Source organism: Meriones unguiculatus, chromosome 12 (assembly GCF_030254825.1).
Source record: "Meriones unguiculatus strain TT.TT164.6M chromosome 12, Bangor_MerUng_6.1, whole genome shotgun sequence".
Lineage (NCBI taxonomy): Eukaryota > Metazoa > Chordata > Mammalia > Rodentia > Muridae > Meriones > Meriones unguiculatus.
The window spans coordinates 81,575,091-81,597,694 of record NC_083360.1 but is presented as its reverse complement, the minus strand read 5'-3'; the positions used below and the strand labels follow the sequence as shown (position 1 = coordinate 81,597,694).

Below are 22,604 nucleotides of genomic sequence, written 5' to 3'. Positions count from 1 at the left end.
TTTTGAAGTGTGTGCAAAGACCAACACTTAATATAGGTAGGACATGAACAGATACCTGGCAGAAGCTAGCTTTGTGCATTCTGATCTCCTTGCCTGCCTTCTGTCATACTGTTATCTCTGTTCTTCTAAAGCCTGGGTAGGTAAGGTAGAGTAAGCTCTTGAATCCATTTGCTCCTTAGACTAAAGCAGGCACTCACTCGGACAAGACAAAGCCAGAGGGGAATTTCCTCTTCAGGAGTCTATGATCTGGCCAGGGAGACTTACTTATAAACAAATGTGTGCTCAGACAGAGCCTGGCTGTGGCAGCTGGCAAGAGCTTCTTGAAGGCACCAGCAGCCTTGATTGTAGAGCTTTGCTCATTGTAGAGATACTTGCTCTGCTGGATGGAGAGAAGAGTGATGGAAAAACAAGGCAGGAAAAAGCTGGCTAGGAAGGACTGTGGGCTGCATTTATGTTCAAACCAGGCATTGAGGGAGTGAGCCCCTGATTTCAGAGAGAAGAGAAAGCAAATGGTCTTGAAGTGCAAACAAGACTTGGAATGTTCCAGAGCCAGGAGGTCTGCATGGCAGAGACGAGTAGTGAAAGGAGATGCCATTCGGTTAGAGGAATAGGTTAGGGAGGACTTTTTGGTCATTACAAAATTATTTTTTGGGAGAGGGAAAAATGTTGGTGAAGTTTGAGTGCAGTGACATGTGGCTTGGTTTCTCCATTTGGCCACTGTTTGGAGATTAGCCTGAAGGAAGGGAGGAAGTGTGGAGTGATTGAGCCGCTGGTGGGCATTCATGTAGAGATTGTTCTGCAGTTGGGGTAGCATGGAGCACCTTGGTTGTAATTCCCAGCAATGACCAGGCATCTTTAGACTGTCTGGTGAAGAGCTTGCAAGGCTGTTATGAAGTAGCTATCCAGTCACCAGCAATTCAGGTGCTGTTTCTAGGAACTGTGCCCTGCCAGAATTTGCTTGGGAGGTTTCATAGAAGAAAGGGTATTTGTCAGGCCTTCATATTTATTTGACTTTTACCCCTACTGATTGGCTACTGCAAGCTCTTAACCTTTTGAGGTGATTTATGATCCTGTTGTATAGCTTAAGTGTGTAATTTACTGTATGGTTCTATGGAACTAATTCCATTACATGATTCTATAGTGTACCCACTGAGCTGCACTCCTAGCATGCTGCAAATCCAGAAGACATGGGCTGTGTGATCAGGTGTATCATCCAGACACTGTAGTTTCAGCAGATTTCCATAGCTTGAGAAGTGGGTGGTAGTTTTAGGCTAGACTGTAGTAATCTAACCAGACCCCTTTGCCTGTGTGGCTGCTGCTCCTTCTGCTCCTGCTCCTTCCCCATCCCCATCTTCATCCTCATCTTCCAACTGTGTCTACCACAGCAGGCCTCTGAATTAGTAATACTCTGCTTGTGCAATGATTAGTTCTTGTTTTTAATATGTATATGCATGTTATTGAGGATATTTAGTTCTCATCAGGCGATTCATGAGTTGTCATTTCTATAAATACAAAATTTGGCGATGATTGAGCCAGGGTGGAGGAACTGAAGGCTCTTTTGAACAGGTTGCTGCAATTTTCCATCATGCCTTGTTGTGGACTGAATGCTTAGTTCCTCCAGTGTTCATATTCTAGATATGACTCCCAGGTCAGAGTTTTCGAATAAGGCTTTGGTGTGGGTAGAATTTGGAGATGAAGCTCTTTGAGATCAGTGTCCCTAGCAAAGAGGTGACCCCTCGCTGCCTCCTTCATTCATGGTACCAGTGAGAAGGCTCCCTGTCACATAGACATTCCACCTTCACTCTGCACTGCCCAATTCCAGAACTGGGAGAAGTAGATATTTGTTCCTCACATGCTGTCTGTTTTATAGCATGGAGTGGGCTAAGGTACTTGTGACCATGCTGCCATGTGCTGATGCTTCGTAAGTAAAGTTGAGCAGAAAGGTCCCCTCCTGCTCACTGTTAGTGTGCGCTCTCTCTCTCTCTCTCTCTCTCTCTCTCTGTATATTAACATAGACTTTACTTTTTTTTTTTTCCCCAGTGTGATCAAACACAAAGTCTTGCTTTCTGGGCAAGTCCTCTGCCACTGAGTTACAACCCTAGGCCATGATTATATTCTCAGTGCATGCAATCTCATTTAATCTTCCAGATAGGCCTAGATGCACAGTAGCATTCATATTTGGTACAGAATGATGTTCAGAAAGATTAATTTTTCTGGCGTTTTGGAGGTAGGGGTATATTCAGGATTTGGACCAAGAGCCAACTCTGGTCCAGGATTGTTTTATTACACCAGGATAGAATAGGGTCTGGGGACATGCAAAAGCCTGCCATGCTTTAAGCCTACACTTCCTGGTGTTTTTGTCCAGGTGAAGGGGGCTCAGTGACAGCAAAAGTGAGAGTATTGTTTTTGGTTGTCATGTGGGGTGTGACTAGGAGAAAAATGGGATGAAAGAAAAAAAGGCACGTTTTGGGTCGGGGTGGGTTTGGAGCAAAGCAGATTGACTGCCATGGGGAGATGTTCATGTGCCTTAGGCACAACCGCTTGGTCCTAGTCAAGCTGTGAGGGACTTATCTGCCAGAACTAGCACACTGGAAAGCAGAAACTTCCCAGAAGAGGCAGATCATATTCAACAACAGGATGGATGAGCCACCAGGTGAAGGGAGGGGAGCAGCCAGAGGCGCTCTGGTTGGGAGTTAGTGATAAAGAGTGGTAAAAGTTCCATTACCAGAGTGCAAGCTCCTGTATAGGGCACTTTATGGAGCTGAAAGAATAAGGGTAGGGACATTCACACGCTGATGAGGACAGTGAAGGACAGAGAGCTGCTGTGTCAAGTGCAGAGGCAGCTGCTGCAGTGGAGACAGAGTGGCCTGGCACCCTGATACGGAGCAAATTTCTTCCAGCTTAGGACTCCATTTCCTCGTCTGTAAAATGGGCACCTTGCAGGGATGGAGTACCTTAGAAGAGTATTAAAGTAACAGAAAGAAAATGCAGGCACACCAGTGGGTGGAGCACTTCAACAAGTGTCCATGGGAATTCTGCTAGCAAGGTTAGTGGAAGCTTTCTGTATGGTGTGAACGGAGGACTCAGAGAGGGGCCAGGGGTATGCTAGCTCCTAGTTTCAGTTCCTTCCTCATGGGAGCCTGAGGTTGGTGGTTCCCACTGTTCTGTGGCTGGCCTAGGTTATGACAATTCTTTTTCTTTAAGAAACTAAAATTCAAATTAAAATTAAAACTAAAATTAAAAACACAGAAATATTATTAGAATGTGTTATTTTAATCCCAAGTGTGAGGATATGGGGCTGCTTTGGACTGTCTGCATCAGCTGACTGTGATTTGCCTCATGCTCTAGCAGAGGCATGGTTTTGCCAGCTGTAGGTAGTTTCTGCAATTGTGTGACATTTGGAATTCTGGGAACTTTTCAGAGGGCATATAAACGCTAAAGCCCTGATAGGTAGGTGGTTGTTGGTCATTTAGGAAGGTTGGTTGCAGTTTGCTAGTAGCTATGGTCAAAGAAGAAACAAAAGGGTAGAAATGAGATTCAGAGATTTTCCTAATTCTGCTCTCCCCTCTATCCTCGTTTTACTCCTATCTAGTGTTAGGGGGTAAAACTGGGGGTGGGGGGGATAAAAGGTAGGAAAAAAGAGAACCCACAAGGTAGCAAAGACCAAGTACAGGTTTGGGGCTGGAACATTAAAGCTCAGAGGAAACAGGAGTTTTAAATGAGCAACATGTTGAAGAGCTTTGTGGTCAGGCCAAAAATGGGTCCAGATCCAGAGCAAGAAAAATTTAAGGGGAGAGCCCAACCCTGGCTCTCAGCTGAACAGCTGACCCAGTAGAGTGAGTGCTGGCAGACCCTGTGAAGAGTCAGACAGGGATGCTGGGCCTGTGGACCCAGCTTACCGTCTAGTTTGAGAGGCGGGAAGGTTTGCAGTCCTCACAGAGAATGAACAGAGATGCTTGTCTCCGTGAATTCAGTCTAGAGTATGGTATATGAACAGGTGCGGCATGGCCGCCACCAACTTCCCCGGGCCAAGAGCTCAGGTGAGGGTTATTCCCTAGCTTCTTCTAACTGGAAAGGAGCCGCCTGACATGGCAGCCAGGCGTAACCACAGTGAATGTTCTCAGTATGTCCCAGACTTTTTTCTCAAGGTACAAGGTGAAGTATATACTCATGCTTATTTAATTCATATAGAAGTAGCCAACATTCAATGCTTTGTGCAGTCTTTGCCATTTAAGATGTCACTGCCTGTTTCATTTATGTAGTATTTTAATGAATGTATAGTTTCCCATTGTCAACATTTAGTATTTTCTCACTTCAGGACAGCTAACTTTTATCAGACTTTCCCCATTACAAGGGTGACGACTCATTCCTTCCTTCACTTTCCCCCTCCCTCATGATGACTCTCTGTTTTTGCAGTATTGCTGGAAGCCTGGTGTATTCTTACATCACTTTCACCGAAGAGCAGCTGAGCAAACAGTCAGAGGCCAGTAACAAGCTGGACACTAAGGGGAAAGGAGCAGTATGACCCAATGGCATCAGCTCCACGGACCCTGAAGACACTGAGGCGTCCTAATTGTGGGGAGTAATATTCCTTTGCAATTGTACGACCCTAGGGTTGATTGCTGCCTTTGAAAATGTATTGACTGTATGTTAACTATGTTTGAATTAATTTATATCAGACTGGAAAATGTACTGGGTGGGTTTTAATTTATTTTTCTTCTTTGACAGTGAAGCACCAGTGTTTTGAAATCTTTTACTCTGTTGCTATCCAGGTGACTCTGACAGTATATACAATGTGTTCCAGCTAGAGCTGCCTTTCAGCGGGCTGTCTCTGCATTTAGTGCAGCTGGAAATGCGGCTGAGGATCTGAAATTTTTCCTCCTTTCTCTCTCTCCTTCCCCCTTTCTCTTTCCTTTTCTCCTTCTTCCTACTTTTCCTCCTTTTTTATTGCATTGTCTTCATAGTATCATCGTATTTGCCAAAGGTGACAGCTTTGGCACCAAAGGCCCCATGAGGCTAGATTGTGTGGGGTGAGCAGAGCGTGCCTTGGAATGTCTGATTCTTTTTTATTCAGTAGGAGACAAGCAAGGGTGGAGGAAGCTGGCCATTTACTCAATTATTCATTCAAGTATAATGCATTGAATGTACCTGTTGGCCATTGTGCTGAGTGCTGGGATATAGAGATGAGTTGGTGGTGGTTAAATGCCCATCCCTGCCTGAATGTAAGATGGAGAACTTGATTCTCTGTCCAACTGGAAAACTCTGGGAATGTGCGCCGGTTACTTCAGCCCTCTGGAACTGCAGATCTATGGGATTAGAAGCACCTGCCCTTCTTCCCTACAGCCATGAGTCCAGAGCCCACAATAAGAGATCAAAGAGCTCCAGTCTTGAAGCCAACACAGCAGTGGCTCAGCCTGGCCCTTCTCTCAGTGGGACAGATAGTCAAAGTGGCTACCATGTTCCTCCCCATGTCTTCATCATGTGGATGTAGTTGTTATTCTTTGTATTCCTGTTGGCAGGTCCTCATGACAAGGCAGGGGCCCACATTAACTGACTGGTGTGAGGGAAGAGCTAGGAGGTGTCTTTGTGTTTTTGGGACTTGGTCTTTCCTTGGCAAGCTCTAGTCCCTCCTCCCTTAAATGATGTGAGGTCAGCTTTCATCTGCAGCTGCACCCTCCTGCTGTGCATCTCGAGATGGCTTCCTCACTCTGAGAGAAGCTCTGAATGGATACTGCCTGACCTGCCTTAGGAGGAGTGTTTGCCAAGGCTGGGTGGCATGGCTCAAGAGACATCACTGGCTTTGGAAGTGGGTATGTTTGCTTGGGCCAGCAGTCAATTGCTAGGGGCAGGATACTCACCTGCTTCTTGTTCCTGGTGGGCAGCTGACTCCTGGCCTAAACAGCTTATATTTTTGTGTCTCAATGGTGAATAGGAAAGTTTTGATTTTTTTCCCCCTTATATTTGAAATTTTTTATCTGTAGGCTCCATCTTGCATATAAATTTTTTAAGAATGCACATCTGTAAGTTTTCTGTAATCTTGTATCAGAAATCTGTGGAAGGTTTTAGTCTGTAAAGCTGAAGCTGGCTCTCCACAGTGATTTTCTTTATTGGTCGCTTCACAGGTCCACAGGGGTGCTAGGTCTGGGCACCTTTGCTATCCCTACTGGGGGCTTATAGTGAGTAAAGACCTAGCGACTAGCACTTTATTAAGCCTGCAGACAAATAGGACATAGTCTGTAACTCTCATGTGTATACTTGTTCATCCAGAGGTCTGAGATTAGCTGAAAGGACACAAATGAATAGAATAAGACCTGCCTGCAGTTTTGAGTGCCACCGATTTTAGCCCAGCCTGAAAGAACTGGGTTTCCATTTCAGAGGACATGGACCCTCGATCATCTTTGAGCTCTGATGAGCCATGCAATTCTTAGAACTGCCTGCCTGAGTCCTCCTCTGACATGGATGCTCTTTTTCCCCACATCTGTGGTTTCTCCCACGAACAGGCTATACTGGACTTTTCCTTCCCGGGGAAAAATACGGAGAAAGAGTGCAGTGCCCACTGCATTCGGCACACAGCAGAAGCAGGCCTGTTGTCCTCTCTTGGCAGACTGTGCTCTTTGAGTGCTGGCCAGACAGGGCACACACACGCTTCTAGAGCACAGGCTTCCGCCTCCAGATGCTGAGGCCATAGTCTCTGTCCCCGATCTTTCTGAAAACAAAACAAAAATAGTCTCCGTATAATTATAGCCACTGTGAATCTGCTTTTTAAAAAGGAAATTATTTTCATTATTATGAAGACACATTTGAAAAGGGAAAACTATGTTCCACCTCAGTGGGAGACAGCTGCATTTCAGAATGGTGGCTCTGGAGACTCAGCTGTCAGCCTAAGGTGGCTCCCAGGCCCTCCTCACTCACCTCAGAGCTAAACACCCGGGACTCCATCCAGTCTCTGACACCATCGCTTTTCTAAGCCTGCCTTCTACTCCTACTGTCCACCTGTGGGATAAAGAGATACTCTAGTGGTTTGTTTTTTAAACTTTATTTTGAAAATATTTTTTTAAAAAAGAAATCTACTGGTTAGATTTTATTGTCTCACAGAAGTGTTTTTAGAGATTATTTTGTTCACGTTTCCTTTCTCATGCTGTTGACTGACCTATGCCTACAGGCGTTCACCTCTCACAATGTCTTTTTCAATATAGATTTTCCTTACCAACTTACTGTTTTTAAGAGGTACTAAGCATTGAGGTATGTAAATCAGGTGACATAAACAGGAAAAATCATGTGCCTAAATATTTTTTTAATGATGTCAAATAAATACTTTTTCTGGAAAATGTGTACTAGAATTTCTTCCTTCTGCATTGAGCAGTTGAGAACTAGGGACCTGCTCATACTTTGAAGGTACATACAGGGGCTTGCGATTGGTCCTGGGTTAGGGACACAATTCAGTATTAATGCTTACTAACTGGTCTTCAGGGTGTGACTTGCTTGATAAGTTGTGTGTGTTAAGTAGCTTTACTAGTCATAACTCCCAAATAAAGAGCGCAACAGGAGAGCCACTTTGGCAAAGTAGACTCAGTGGAGACAGAAGTACATTAAAGCATGACAGAGGCTGGACCACATCAAGGTACCTTCTAAGAAGTTACCATCGTTAACTTACTGCAAGCGTGCAATGCAGAATATGTCCGCCTTATATGCATACGCCAACACCAGGTTAGTGTCAGCAATAATTTGGAGTGAACTATAAATTCCTAATTCGGAAATCCACAGGGCTCTGAAAATCAAATTCTTTTTGAGTTGTCAAACTCATCTGGCGACAAAGGCTAGCCTGCAGTTTGTTAACGATGGGTGCATTTTGAACCTGTCCTTACCCATGCCTCTCTTGTCCATTGAGAGTTCCTGTGTAGTGGCACAGGTGCTCACAGCCTTGTGACAGTCCCAGTACACACCATCCTTGCTTTACCTGGAGCCATTTCAGGGGTTATCACAAGGTGGAACGAGCGTCCACCTTGAGATGTCTTGAAATATGGCTGATTTGGATGGAAAAAGAATGGTGTTATAAAACAGCTGTTTTTGGAGGATTCTAAGTAAAATGGGAGTATTCCCTGCTAAGAAAGGAAATAAAGATGTGTTGTTGAAGATAAGGGAATACAAGGCCAGGTAGGCTTTCAGTGGCATTCTCTGAGGACTACTTGAAATGAATGCTGGTTTTGCTTTCCCTGCCCGCTCCATGATCTACTTGTTGGGCACATCAGCATGGATACCAGCTGACACTGGTACAGAAGCCTTTCTGCCAGTTCTAGTACAGAAGAGTCACTCTTCAACCAAAACCGTATCTCAGAAGGGAATGCTCAGCATGCAAGTCACAACCGGATTCAGACCCTCTGTGGAGCCCATGACTTTGGACTGCAAGGACTTTCAGCTTTACCTCCTGTGAAAGTGATGCTCCTTCTCCACAGTACAATGTTTAGGCACGGGAATACACAAACAGCAGGGTGCTACGACTTGAACTGCGAGGCCATTTGAGGAAAGGTTTTCAAAATATATCTTCATAAAGCCAGTGTCACTTTTTCAGTTCCAGGCCATTCTGACAGAATTGAGCTGTTTCATGTGCTGAGCACTTGCAGAATCATTAGAAACTTTGCAGACAGCCCAAGCAGAGTTACAGCTGTGTTTTCTAAAACAGCAGCAGCCATCTTTTAACACCAGAAGTGAATGTAGGCAAGAGAGTGGATAGCACACCGCAAACATCAAACTCCCAATTCAGGGGGTTGGAAATCACAAAATATTAGCCACCCAAGTAAATCACCACCTACCATCTATGTGTTCAGAGGGGATTAATGAGCTATTAAAACAACTTTAAAAGGGTACACTCAGAATGACTGGCGACTCATGTTCACCTGGCCAAAGCTCAGATGGACCCCCTAAAGGAAGACAAATGTACTGGTCAAGTCTCTTTGGAATAAGCCCTGTCCCAGTTTCTTAGAATCTGAGGCTGTTCGAATCAGGGCCCAGAATCCTTTCCTTCCCAAGTTAAGTTATACAGTCTTCATGGTATTTCAAAGCCCACCTGCTTTCAGAAAGAGGCACAAAAATCCTTTACCCTGCAACTGTCCTAGTTGTTTCAGCCCACAATGTTAGTAATGGTAAGAATCTGTTTAACCATCAGACTAGACCTCCACGAGGCCACACCTCTTCTCAGGCTTAGGCAGTGAGTGGTCCCTCTGCACATACTCACCTGACAGCAAAAAACTATACACAACTGTCCAATAGAAGACACTGGGTAGTCAGTATTAACAACAAATGTTATTTGTAGGGCAACCACACATGTTGGTCAGTGTTTAGCAAATCTTATTTGAAGAAAATCTTACTTAGCTAAAGTTCAGTGGTGGGTGAACACATTTTCCCATCACTCCTGCTGTTCCTATAGAGAGCGCTTGTGTTGATCAACACTTGTCTATTTGAAGACTTGCTGAATCTCTGAAATGCCTGATACAAGAGCCCCAGTCATTCGCTGGATTTTAGGATGTATGGAAACACAAGAGTTAGTCAGTTCTTAAATTTTATTTGTATGGTGTTTCTTGCACATGCATCTACGTCTGTGCACCATGTACACGCAGTGCCTAAGGAAGCCAGAAGACACCGCCAGATCTCTCCACCAGGGTACTTAGAATCAAACCTGGGTCCTCTGGAAAAACAGCCAGTGCTCATAATGGCTTAACCATCTCTCCTGTCTCCCATTTAAATGAGGAAGTCTTCACCCTCAGTTCTGATGGAGGAAAACTAGAATATGGTTCTCATTTACACAGCTTTAGTGGTAACAGCGGTGTATAGTGTACACATACATGTGTAAACACAGAAAACTTAAAGCTGGGTGATAGTGGATTACACCTTTGACCCCAGCACTTGTGAGGCAGAGGCAGACAGATCTTTATGAGGCCAGCCTGGTCTACAGAGCAAGTTCCAGGACTGCCAAGGCTACACAGAGAAACCCTATCTCAAAACAAAAGACAAAAACCCAAACAACAATTAGTGTCTCATTTAGCCCAAGTAGGTCTCAGACTCGCTCTGGAGGCAGGCAAAGACTTTGAACTTTGATGTGAGGCCCTGGTTCTACCTCCCAAGTAGTAGGACCACAAGTGTGGTTTCATGCCTTTAAACTTGTTCAAATTATTTCTTATTCTAAACAAACATTTAAGTACATCTTTTTATACATCCAAAATGTCATTTTTTTTTTCATGTCCTAGCACTGGAACAAGTTAATTCAGATAATACACGAAAGCAGGTTAGCTTGGGTGAATGATTTTGTATAAGACGAATTTAAAGAACAGTGTAAAAAATTTTTATGATAAAAATTCCAAGTAAGCAGAATTACAAGATATAGAAAAAAAATAATTTTCATTGGGAAAAAAAAAAATCAAGATTAAAATCTGAGAAGTCATTCTTCTAATGTGTTATGGATTTTGATATTCCATTCTGATGAATATGGTTGACACTTGGTGTGTGGCTGGTACTCAATTGCACACAGTGGGTGTATTGGCAGTACGCTGAAACTGTTGCTTATGACAGTAAAACAACACTCAGGTATTCGAAGTGCCACTCTGAATTACCTACCAATAGAAAAGTATCGTAACAAAACAAGTTTATTTTACAAAATAAGTGGTGTATGCTTCGTTGAAAAAGAAAACTTTTCCAAATTTATTCATTTTACATGCTGATCTCAGCCCCTGTCCCACACCAACCCATCAGGACTAAGAGCATCCTCTACCACTGAGGCCAGACAAGGCAGCCCAGCTAGTAGAAAGTGATCCAAAAGGAGGCAACTTAAGTCCATGTCAGAGACAGCCCCTGCCCCTTTTTAATTATACAGTTAAGAGAAAGAAGGCAACGGAGGTCCTAGGAGTAAAGCCTCTCTGGGGAGAAGGCAAAAATACACCTCCTCCCCTTTCAGGTATAGTGGTATGCATTTTTAATTCTATTAAATGAGACAGAAAATCAGTTTGGGCTTTTTTCTAGGTAGGCCAGGCGCACACCTTTGATCCCAGCACTTAGGAGGCAGAGGCAGGCAGCTCTCTGAGATTGAGGCCAGCCTGGTCTATGTAGTGAGTACCTAGACATCCAGGGCTACATAACAGAGAGACCCTGTCTCAAAAAACAAACACAACCCCAAACCCAAAAGAGCCTGTCTGTCTGTCTATCAATGCTTAAAAGGACAAACAAAACAATCATACAATGTCAAGTAAATCAGGAATCACTGAGAATCTGTTCTGTGCACTGTACGCAGGCGTGGTGGCAAGGGATGCACACACCTGCATGGTGTGTACTGTGCGGCGCAGAGATTAAAGGCTGAAACACCTGAGCAAAAAAAATTCACATTATCTTACACATGTATGTTTACAAAAATATTTTAATGAGCATATCAGAATGGCAGAAGGAAATTGGAGAAAGGACATATTTTACAGTGCAAAATAATTATGCAGAAATTTAAAAACATCTAACTCATAATTTTGAATGCCTATTTAAATTATTACTTCAGATACATTTGAAAGCTCAACAGATTTGTGTTGAACTAGTACAGATTCTGAACCTTACTGAGAATACATCACAGAACATATATTCCAAATGAAAATGACAGTGCTTTGCTAGGGCCTAAATAACTACCAACAGAGACTTTTCTATTTGAGATCATGTGTCAGGTATCCCAGGCTGGCCTCAAACTCACTATGTAGTTGAGGAGGGCCTTGAATTTCTGATTCTTTTGCCTCCACCTCCCAGTGCTGGGATTACAGGCATGCGCCACCACAGCCAGTTTATGTGGTACTGTGGATGGAACTCAGGGCTTTATGCCTGTTAGGCAAGCATTCAACCAACCGAGCTACCACCTCTGCCCACAATGAAGGCTTCTTTTCTCACCTCAATTTATTTAAGAGCTTAAGAATTATAAAATGTACTAAATCTTAAGCAAACTAGATTCATGATATTGCCAAGATGTTTAAATAGTGCAATGACTTCTCAAGTTGCAGTGGTTGCATTTTAGAACAAGGGGTGAAATACCTGTATAGACAGAACACAATAAAGTATTTGGGAAAAGCTGAGCATCATGTATTAGTGGAATGTTTCATTATGCATACTTTAAAAAGAGAAGTAAGATTTACTAACATTTATATATCTGGCACATTTGCCAACATGCCTGAGAATTTCTTTAAATATTCCTATAACAATAGTTTCAATAACTCCACAAACTTGCTCACCAGATGGATCCTTAAAAAGATGGACACAAGGCAGGTGGATCTCTGTTGAGTTCGAGGCCAGCCTGATCTCTAACGTGTGTCCAGACAACCAGGGCTGTTACACAGAGAAACCCTATCTGGAAGGGCCAAGAAAGGTGGATAGGACCCTTCCAATATTGCAATGATTAAAAAGCACAACACCGTCCTTTTAAGACATTCTTAAAGACCATCTGTGACAAAGAGCTAGGATGGTATGGAAGCATTTAATAAGATCTGCTTTAGAAAACAGATTGTAACTGGGTATGGTGGAAAACATCTCCAGTCTCAGCATCAGGGGGCTGAGGTAGGAGGATCGTTAAGTTCCAGGCCAGCCTGGGCTACACAGTGAGACTCTGTCTTAAGAAAAAAAAAAAAAAAAAGAAAGAGAGAAAAGAAAAGGAAAGGACAGGAGAGAGAGAAAGAATGTGTGAGGGTAGAATGGGGGTGGGCAGGGAGACAGAAACTGTGACCATCTGCTAAAGCTACTTGACCTACTGCCATTCTGGATAAATTACTGTTTTCAATAAAACAAACAAACAAACAAAAACCCTCTTGCTTCTTAGCACTTCCATTTGAAATTTACTTACTGGGATTATTTCTACAAAAACAGTAAATGCATATTATATGATGTGTTGTCAAAGTGGCTTCCAATACTGACTGGGGAAAAGAAAAAGTTATTCCCATTGGTTAGGGGAAGCAGTCTGGACAAACATAAGAATACTCTGAGGGACGAGGCCTGGACAATCATTCTCAGTGCAAACTTTTACCCAACCTGCATCAGACAACTGAGCCAATAAAAGGACCACAGATCTGTCTATAAAAGCATTGGCTCTTGAACTGATGGCTGAGAACAAACTGAAAGCAGCATTTGGGGATGTGCCTGTGTGAGAAAAGATAGTTAATAATCATTTACTAAAAAAAAGTCTGGAGATAGATTGGCCTATCAGTTGTATAAAACTACATTTTGTAAGAATTTTGCACTAAAAATAAAATGGCACCCCATCCTTACAAGGCTAGTGCACAGATAACCCTTTAAAAAAAAATCACACAGAACAGTGATTCTATTGTGTTTCATTTTGGAAAAACTGTATCAAATCTGACAAAATGGATTATAATTGGAAATGTCTGAAAATTCTTAAAACCATTATTTTCTCATAAAAATCAATATTGCTACCTGTCAGCAGTTACTCCTTGGATATGGCAGTATCTCAACATCACCTGGTCTTTCCTTTCCACTGACTTAATGAATACAATGGGAAATCGTATAGTGCATATGAGAGTAACCAAATAGGATTCTATTCAGCACGATCCATTTACATACTTAAGCTGACAGTAAGTCTTTGTTTTGCTTCAAAAATAATTTTGAAAATGATAGTAAATGCAAACTTTTACTATTGCAAGCTTGCAATCTGAGTATCATGCTGAAATTCGGAAGTCCCAAATTATTTGTCCATAAGTAGAAGTTTGAAAAAAAAATGTTCATAATTCTTTATGAATGCTTTTACCACCTGGATAAGAAACATGACTTTGTTAACTACACACACTTAAAAATTCCTTAGAAAAATCTTAGCAAAATAAAATGAAAGCTGACAGACTCAGAATATCAGTTCCTCTCATAAAAGTTTAACAACTGTACAAGTTAAGAAAATTATACAAGCTTTTTGTATTAAGAAAGAACAGCTCAGTCAAGACATATGTACTGTAAAAATCTTTCAAAGGCTACAGAGAATCTGGAAAAATACAGAATGTATTTCTTAAGCCCAGATAAGAATATGGAAAGACATCATTGATGTCAACAATTTTACAAATACAAACCTGACTTGGTTTATTTTAAAACTTCTACATATAAAAATCATGCTAGCATAACCTTCAGGATTCACGAGGGCTTCCTCAGTGACAATGTTCAATTTGTATAGAAAGAAAAAATGTCTATTAGAAAGACATTTCCAGATAATAAAAAAATTGGTGTTGAGCAGAAACACAAACTTTTTTTCTTTCCCCTACACTTTCTCATAAAAAGGAAAAATTACTTTCAGTCAAATTTATGATTAGTATCCCAAATGAGAAAGTATCGAAAAGTCTTTGGGTCACATTCAGATTAATCAATGTTTTTATAACTTTAAAGAGGTCTTCAACAATTTGAAGTAAAAGAACTTGCAAATGGTGGAATTATGAATCCCATTTCTTAAAGTTAGGACTCAATTCAAATTTCAAGATTTAAGCAACTGCTTCAAGGAAATCAGCTTTCTAAAGGTTACCCACCAACCCTGAAAATTGTAGTCATACCAAAATTTACTGCAAAGAAAGTAAAATAGGCCTAAGACTTAGTCATTTGTGTTTTCATGTTCCTCAAATTTTCCATGTGAGACTGCTTCTTGGAAAAATTCAGACGAACCCGGACTTTCCTTCCCATTGCTGTTTATCCTTCGCCTTTTGGCAGGTCTCTCATTTTTTTCATCAAAATCATTTTCATTTCTTGCAGTCATATGGGCAAGTTTTGGGTCAGTGCTCAGGCTATCTGCTTCATAACCATTAGTGTCCATATCTGTATGAAGTGGTTTTTTATTTCCACCTGTTGGTCCATTAACATGCAAGCCTTCCACTTTCACTTCTTCTTTGTTTAGTATTTCACCTGGCCCATTAGATGACATACCTACATTGAGAGAAAGATAAATGAGACTTAATACAAACTAAATTAAACTATTCTGAAACAGCCACTATAATACATCAAGGAACAAGGAAAGTATCAAATCTGAGCACACCTGTGGTATGAACCGTGGCTCAATTGCCTACACAGCAGGGTCTCCATAGGCTACACCTTAGCCTCCTTACACACCATGAGACCCAAAGCAAGTGTACATTATAGTTGGCGTCAAGATCAACTTAAAGCAATGGATTTTAAGGAAAAAAAAAAAAAAAAGACCAGAACCTGACATATACTAAAAGCATACCAGAAGCTGGATCAATGGCAGTGGCTAAGAACTTTGATGTTTCTAGAGGAGAGCCTGGGTTCAGTTTCCAGAATCCATACGGAGGCTTACCAGAACCCACAACTCTAATCCCACACAGTGGATTACAACCACCTATAACTCTAGTCTCAAGGAATCTAACACTTCCCAGCCTCCTTAGATCATAGGTACACACATGGTACACAGACATACATGCATACACAGTACCCATACACAAAATTTAAAGAAGTATTCAAGAAGTGTCCCAAGATGTACTTTGTAGGAATATGCTGGCATTGTTACCACGGGAGGTGGAATCTAAAAGATAGTGTTGTATGAAGTAAAAACCTAACCATCTACAATAGGTAGAAAAAGTACAATTATTCTAATTAAAGCAAGTAGCAGAAAGATCACGTTAGAGCTGGATACAAAATGGAACACAAATTTTGGTAATACAAAGTCCACTCTAGCATACATGACTAGAGATAATTAAATCTTAATGATATGAAAAATATTCAACATAAAGGCTGGATCTCAAAGATTACATTTTGGTCAAAGAAAATACTCAATTTTTTTCAATTCAATATGTATCCAAATCTTGAATGCATACAGGAACTATGTATCATATAACCATGTAACACTAAAAAAAATAATTCTGTGCTAGCTAGTCTAAAAAACTAGGTTAAACTGATTAAGTTAAAAAAAAAGTATAGTACCATTTCAATGCATTAAGTCTCATACATAAACAAAATAAAGCTAAAGAGTTAAAAAAAAAAAGGTGAGGGGGGGCTAGACAGATGACTCAGAGGTTAAGAGCACTGTCTTCGCTTCTAGAGGTCCTGATTTCAATTCTCAGCACCCACATTGTGGCTTACAACCATCTATACTGGGATCTGATGCTGTCTTCTGTTGTGCAGTTAATGAAGACAGAGCACTCAGACATAAAATACCTAAATAAATAAATGTTGAAAAAGTAGTTAAAAAAAAAACAGTTAAAAGAATATATAAAAAATGTAAGCTAAAAAATTCTATCCTTTCTTTGGAAAACCTGAAGAATCTCAATTATACCATACTTACTTGTTTTCTGAGCTAAATAGCATTTTAAAAGTCATTTATGAAATTATCTTACTCTATAGTGTTTTCTCATCAAAAAGCTAAAAGAGGAAAGAAAAGGGTTTCCTTGGTGTTAAGATGTTAAGACAAAAGTACCGATGGCCTGAACCTCCTGAGCATCTGGCTCCTTAGTTCTGTACTCCAGTCATGCTGCACTTTAAGTCTCTCCAAACAAAGTTGCGGCAGATTGTACAACCCCAGTCTAACAGGTGACCTCGGACCTGTGCCTGGTCGCTGAGACCCACATTCTAGCTGGATGGTTTGGTTTGGTTTATTTTATTTTTTTTTTGGGGGGGGAGGTTACTGAGACAGAATTTCCTGTGTAGCCACTGAACCTATTCTGGCTGGCTGGCTTGTTCTTTCTTTCTTTGGTGGGGGAATTACTGAGGCAGTTTCATGTGTAGCTCTAGCCAGCCTGGAGCTCACTATAGAGTCCAAGCTGTCCTCTCAGAGATCTTCCTGTCTGGCATGTTCTTAGAGGGAGAAGAATAGAAAAGGACCATGAAATGAACTACGTAATACATACACTACCATCGTGAGAGTTATACTCTGAATGAAAAGCACTGTCTGCTTTCTCAGTTTGTGTGCGTGTTGTGTACATGCGTGTTGTATGTGTTATGTATATGTATGTATGTGTGTGTGAATAAACATTTCTGCAGAACACCCATGCGCAGGCTGATAGCTACTTTACATTTTTTTTAACCTTTCCAGATATCATGCAAAGTCAAACATTCAAAATTCACTTATTATCTACATTTTGTCATTATGATTAAAGTTCATGTTACAAGTTCTCAACCTATCTCAGAAATGTTTCTGATGCAAAGTGTGTGAATTTGTCTAAGAGTTAAAAGCAGTCCTCAGATCTAGGCATTAAAATTTCACTCCTGTAAGAAAAGAGATGCTACTCATCACAGATTTCTTAAAAGAAACAGTCCCTCTATAGCGTGCTCTACGAATTTTATTTTATGATGTCACTAAGAACTCTTTGCAACTACTCCATGGTATGTTTCGATGTACACGTGCTGTTTCATGTGATTTATGTTTTCAGCCTCCAGAGCCTTTCACAGTATCCTTCTGTATGAAGAACTGGGCATGTTTCCAGGTGCTCACCGTTTTGATCGCTACTGCTGACAGCGCCATCTTCTTTCTCCGACTGGCTGTTACTGCTATGTGAGGCAGCAGGGGGAGGGGATGGTGCTCGGCTAGAAGCAGCACTTTCACTTTCGTCCAAAAGACGGTCCATGTAATCCCTTAAGATTAAGTTAAATAATATAACGATTATTTCCTTAAAGAAAACACTTAAGATTAAAATTAAAGTTAAATTTACAAACACACCCTGACTGTTACGTACTTTCATGTCAATGCCTCACTACTATGTACCAGGATATGAAAACTCACTTCAGAAACTTCTTTTGGCTATGTATTTGTAGGGCTATGTATCAAGATGCTAAACTATGGAAAATGTAAAGTCCATAGTAAGCTTAAAGACTTTAGAATGTGCAGAGAATGTAGTGTGTGTAAGTAAAGAGGTAAGGATGATGTCATTGGAAGTACAAGGTGATTCTGTATAAGGTGATTTCTGAACAGATGCAGGTTGGGTTTTCAGCTTCCTAAAGGCAACACCTGGAAGTACAACTGGGGCCACATACAAAAGATCCATCCCTGCCCAGCCACCATATAGATCAGTCAGATTTGTTCTTGTAAAGAGCTACATCTTGTAGCTTACTTGTAGGTCACCTTTCAGCTTCTTGCTGTAGACTGGCTTATTTACAACGTCATTATTATCTCATTAGCTGAGGAACAGTCACTGGGATGAGGTTTACAAAATCTGGGCTAAATACTTGTCTGCCTGAGGTTAGTGATTATTTTTACAAATGAAATGTGCATAAATCCTATGTGTCCAATCGACACACATGGTTACTGTATTGAACATAAAGTAGCAGACTATGGCCTGTGGGCTGGTTACTGTCTCTGTACAGTCCAACTGGAACATAGTCATACATTTGTAACCCCAGGACTGGGCAGCAGAGATGTTGGATCCTTGCCGGTCAATAGCCAAGGCAGCAAGATATGGCAAGCCTTGTATCCCAAATAAGACCCTGTGTACACCACCAGAAATTGTCCTTTGGTCTCAATACATATACATGTGCATACACACAAGACAAACACATATGACAGAAACACATTAGGACCAGAAACTAATAAACACAACACTCTTGACCTTATAAATGTAATAGCTTTTAGGATCTTCCAGCTCTATGCTCTACACTGTCATTCAAAAACAACTGCAGAGCCAATATGAAGCACACAGATAGCAACAGGGAAGATGCCTATCAAAGGAATTTCAGAAGCTAAAGCAAAAAGAATAGACACTACATAGAAGGGATAAACTACATAGAAGGAAATAAACAAAGCTTAGTGGGAATGGACACTGGAAAGTGTTAAAAAGAAGACATTCAAAGGGAAGTTAAGTAAAAAGACAACAAAATTATGTCTAATTTTCGAGTATGGCAATGATACTGTGAGAAATCAGCATTATTATCTTTATTTTATATCAATGAAATCTTAGATGCTTAGAAAGAAAGTCAGGTAGAACAATCCTAGAAGTTAAGAGTGCTGGATCAGGTAACTGGAGTTTTAAGTATTATTCAGAATAGCAAGATATCCAATTTGAATGTGGCTCTCCATCCCTAGCCTACAGGGGAGCTCTGAGGCTGTGGGCAGCAAGAGCAAATGCACTTCATTCTAGTGAACAACAACACAGAAAAACTTAACAAGGACTGTTAAGATAACACGTTTAGTCTAATGTGAACCTGACACAAAGAAAAGAAAATCCACAAGTTTTTCTTTAAGGCAGTGGTTCTCAACCTGTGGGTCATGATAGCCGCCATTCACAGGGATTGTCTGAGACCACTGGAAACAGGTTATTTACAAAAAAGTAGCAAAATTACAGTTACAAAGTAGCAACAAAAACAATTTTATGGTTGGGGGGTCATCATAACACTAGGTACTGTATTAAAGGGTCACAGCGTTGAGAAGGTTGAGAACCACTTTTTAAGGCATTAACCATGTTTTATGCAACCACTTAAGATAGAACCATTAGCAGAAAATGCAATTAAGCCAGAAATATTTCTTAGAGAAAAAAAAAATCATAACTTCTCAACACATAAATAAGGTGTTTTTCTGGTCATTACTTCTCTTCAATTTTTATTACTTATTTTATAAGATAGTGTTTTGCTATGTAGGCTTGGCTGGCCTGAAACTGTACAACCTACACTAGATTCAAACTCATGGAAATCCTCCCATCTCAGCTTCCTGAGTGCTGAGATTACAGGTGTGTGATACCACACCCAGCTGGTCATTGATTCGTACAGAAGGTATAATAAACCTGTAAAGAAATACTATGGTTCCTTAAGGGGGTAAGGAGGGATGAAAGACAGACAGCCAGGCAGACAAACTTCTTAAAAAGCACAAAGAAATGAAAGTAAATTCCATAAAACCACGGTAATGTTGGTAAAGGGGAAACCAAACACATTTGTGACTTCTTTCCATTCTGACAAGGGACTGGCATTAACTCAGACCTTAGAAAAAAGAAAGTGTGGGTTAATTTAACTATGGTATGTCCACCTACAGAAAACTTAAGCTTAAGAGAAATTAAGATGTTAAACACCTTCAGAAAGTTTTCAGACTACAATAGATTATAAAGAAAAAAAAAGTTTGGTAGTACATTCCTGTCTATCCTGCTGCCTTGGGCATCACAGAGCCAACTAAGCCAAGCCCTCTGCACATTCGTTTGCTAAGACTTTCTGAAAAAGAAAACTAGATGAACCAGGAGTCTGAAATAACAAAGCAAATGTGCTGTGTTCTTATGCGGATGATAGATTCATGACTTGTAAACGTTTCTGAAAAAGGGAAGGAAGGAGAGAGGTAGGAAAGGAGAGAGGGATGGATACATCTAGTCCTATATTTTCACGCTTAAATAGTACCACTGAATAATCCAGAAAAAATGATAAATTTAGTAAGTGGTTAAACTGCTTATAATTAAATTATCAAAATAAATTCATAGATTATTTTAATGGTGTATCAAGCAATGAAAATTTGTAATGCTCCTTTATATGAAACTGCATTCTAATGATCACCAACTCTGAATAACCAAGGAACAGAAGAGGTAAGGAGTTCACTGTCCTTTGACAAAGATGAATCTTATTCATGTATTCCCTTGCTGAGGGGCAGTGCTGGAGACAAATCCAGGCAGGGCCTTCAGCAGACTAGGCAAGGACTCTTAACACTGAGCTCTAACCCAGGCCTCACTTTTTATGCTTTTTTAGTTTATTTTCCCTTGGGCTTTAGACTGTCTGATCTGAGGAAGTACTAAGCCCAGATACCTTCCTCTAGGTGAACACAGCAAAGAAACACGAAGTCTCAGGAGTTTAAAAATATAATCAAACATGTGCAACAAGCACATCTTTGTAAATGAGCCTGAGAGCATCTTTGCTATGTACACTGACACATCAACTCACGGCCTGAATGAAACTAACAGAATTTCAGAGACTGTATTTAGGCAGGTAAGGTACATCATGTAGTGTGATCAGAGCTACTATCACTGCATCACTCAGAAAGTTAGAGCTGCCTTACTATTATCACATATAACTTCTGTAATATGTCTAAGACTCAGGACAGCTAGGAAAAGGTATGTCTAACAAACAAGAAATAAAATTTGCCCTGATGATCACCTTTCTGTACCCTTTATCCCTTTAAAGAACATCTACATTTAGATCTTGTTTTAACTCCAAAGATCAAAATAGATTGCACAAGGAAAAACCTAATTTAGCTTCCTCTTTAATTGCCTTCTACTGGTTATATAGCTCAAGTTTTGGAAAAGTTTGTCTTGGGTCTATGTTTCCTGTTTTCAAAGGTCAGATGTGGTGCCGCACATACACAAACCCAGCACTTGGAAGGTTGACAGAATTGCTAAGAATGAAGCCAGCTCATCCAGGATTACATAGCAAGATTTTGCCTCAAAAATAAACAATAATAGTAATAAAAAAGGAAGCCAGGAATTAAAATTGAATGTAATATTAAAAAATGCACTGTCCTTTCTCTTCCATTTCAAAAATACCTAATAAAGTCCTACGCTCTAAACCTTGATTTAATGCTTGCTGTTTTAAGATGCATGGTGGTTTACAACTTTTTAAGAGAACAACCTCTGTATGCCTTACATGTCAAGAGACAGTAAGTGTTTAAAATAACATAAACTGTACTGTGAAGGACTACAAAATTCATAATTCTTTTAAGAAAAATCCAAGAAAGCTTAGAAAACAACTCACGTTACACCGGGATGAAGATTATATTTCTTTTTTCCAAACCTTGTTTGCTGAGCAAAGAAATCATAGCGCTCAGACTTTTTCCACATGTAATAGAATGCTACACATTCACCAACTGATCTTGTTCGGACCTGTAAGAAACAAACGCTTGTTTTTAAGAATAATCTCCTTAGCAGAGCTACTTCATGAAAAACATCTCAAGTCTGCGCTCAACTTGACACACACTGCTGTCATTTGGGAAGAGGGCCTCAGCTAAGAAAATGCCTCTCTGCGACCTCCTCCACAGGCAGGTCTGCAGAGCATTTTCTTGACTGATGATCGGTGTGGATGGGGCCAATCCTTGGCAGAAAGCAGACTGGGCAGGCCATGAAAACCAAGACAATAGTCAGTGTTCTTTCACTCTTTCTGCTTTAGTTCTTGCCTCTAATTCCTGCCCTGAATTTCTTCAATGATGGCCTGTGATGTGAAAGTGTAAGCCAAATAAACTATAGTGTTTTACCATAGCAATAGAAACTCTAAGACAGACTGAAAAAAGAAAAAAACAAAACCAAAAAAACTTAAGTTAATATACATGACAAATGAACACATGCATGAAATGCAAAACTACAGCCACTGAGCTGCAAACTACTCTAAATCCATTAAGAAAAATAATACATCAATAACTATATAAGATATTTACCATTTTTTTAATTCAAAAATACCACCATTCTAATATTTTACAATAAAACAAGTATTCCTCTTTTGCAAATAGGAGTAACAAATAGGTTAAAATGACTCCAAAGAATAAATGCTTTTTATGCAAAGCATTTTTACAATCAAGGGAAGCTTGAATTCTCTTATGATTTCTCACATAAAACATGAAATCATATCTGAATCTTGAACCTTGTTGAAAAATCAACTAAAAAATATGAATCAAAGATCTTAATATAAAATTCAAACCACTGAAACTGTTGAAG

General features: G+C 40.4%; 2 protein-coding genes across 19 annotated transcripts in view; one reads left to right on the top strand and one right to left on the bottom strand.

Annotated features, from left to right (window-relative positions):
- The window catches only part of Slc35d1 (solute carrier family 35 member D1), a 41,997-nt gene extending 34,669 nt beyond the window's left edge, over nucleotides 1-7,328 (top strand). Inside the window, exon 12 of the mRNA XM_021658404.2 lies at nucleotides 4,417-7,328. Coding sequence (XP_021514079.1) covers nucleotides 4,417-4,525 — 109 coding nt within the window. The 3' untranslated portion in view covers nucleotides 4,526-7,328. The remainder of the gene's footprint in view (nucleotides 1-4,416) is intronic.
- A 4,771-nt stretch (nucleotides 7,329-12,099) lies between these two features.
- Mier1 (MIER1 transcriptional regulator) overlaps nucleotides 12,100-22,604 on the bottom strand; it is a 50,691-nt gene continuing 40,186 nt past the window's right edge. For all 18 annotated transcript variants that reach the window (XM_060366029.1, XM_060366030.1, XM_060366031.1 and 15 more), the window contains 3 exons: nucleotides 21,652-21,779; nucleotides 17,435-17,574; nucleotides 12,100-14,916 (listed from right to left, as the gene is read on the bottom strand). In XM_060366029.1, coding sequence (XP_060222012.1) covers nucleotides 14,588-14,916; nucleotides 17,435-17,574; nucleotides 21,652-21,779 — 597 coding nt within the window. In that variant the 3' untranslated portion in view covers nucleotides 12,100-14,587. The remainder of the gene's footprint in view (nucleotides 14,917-17,434; nucleotides 17,575-21,651; nucleotides 21,780-22,604) is intronic.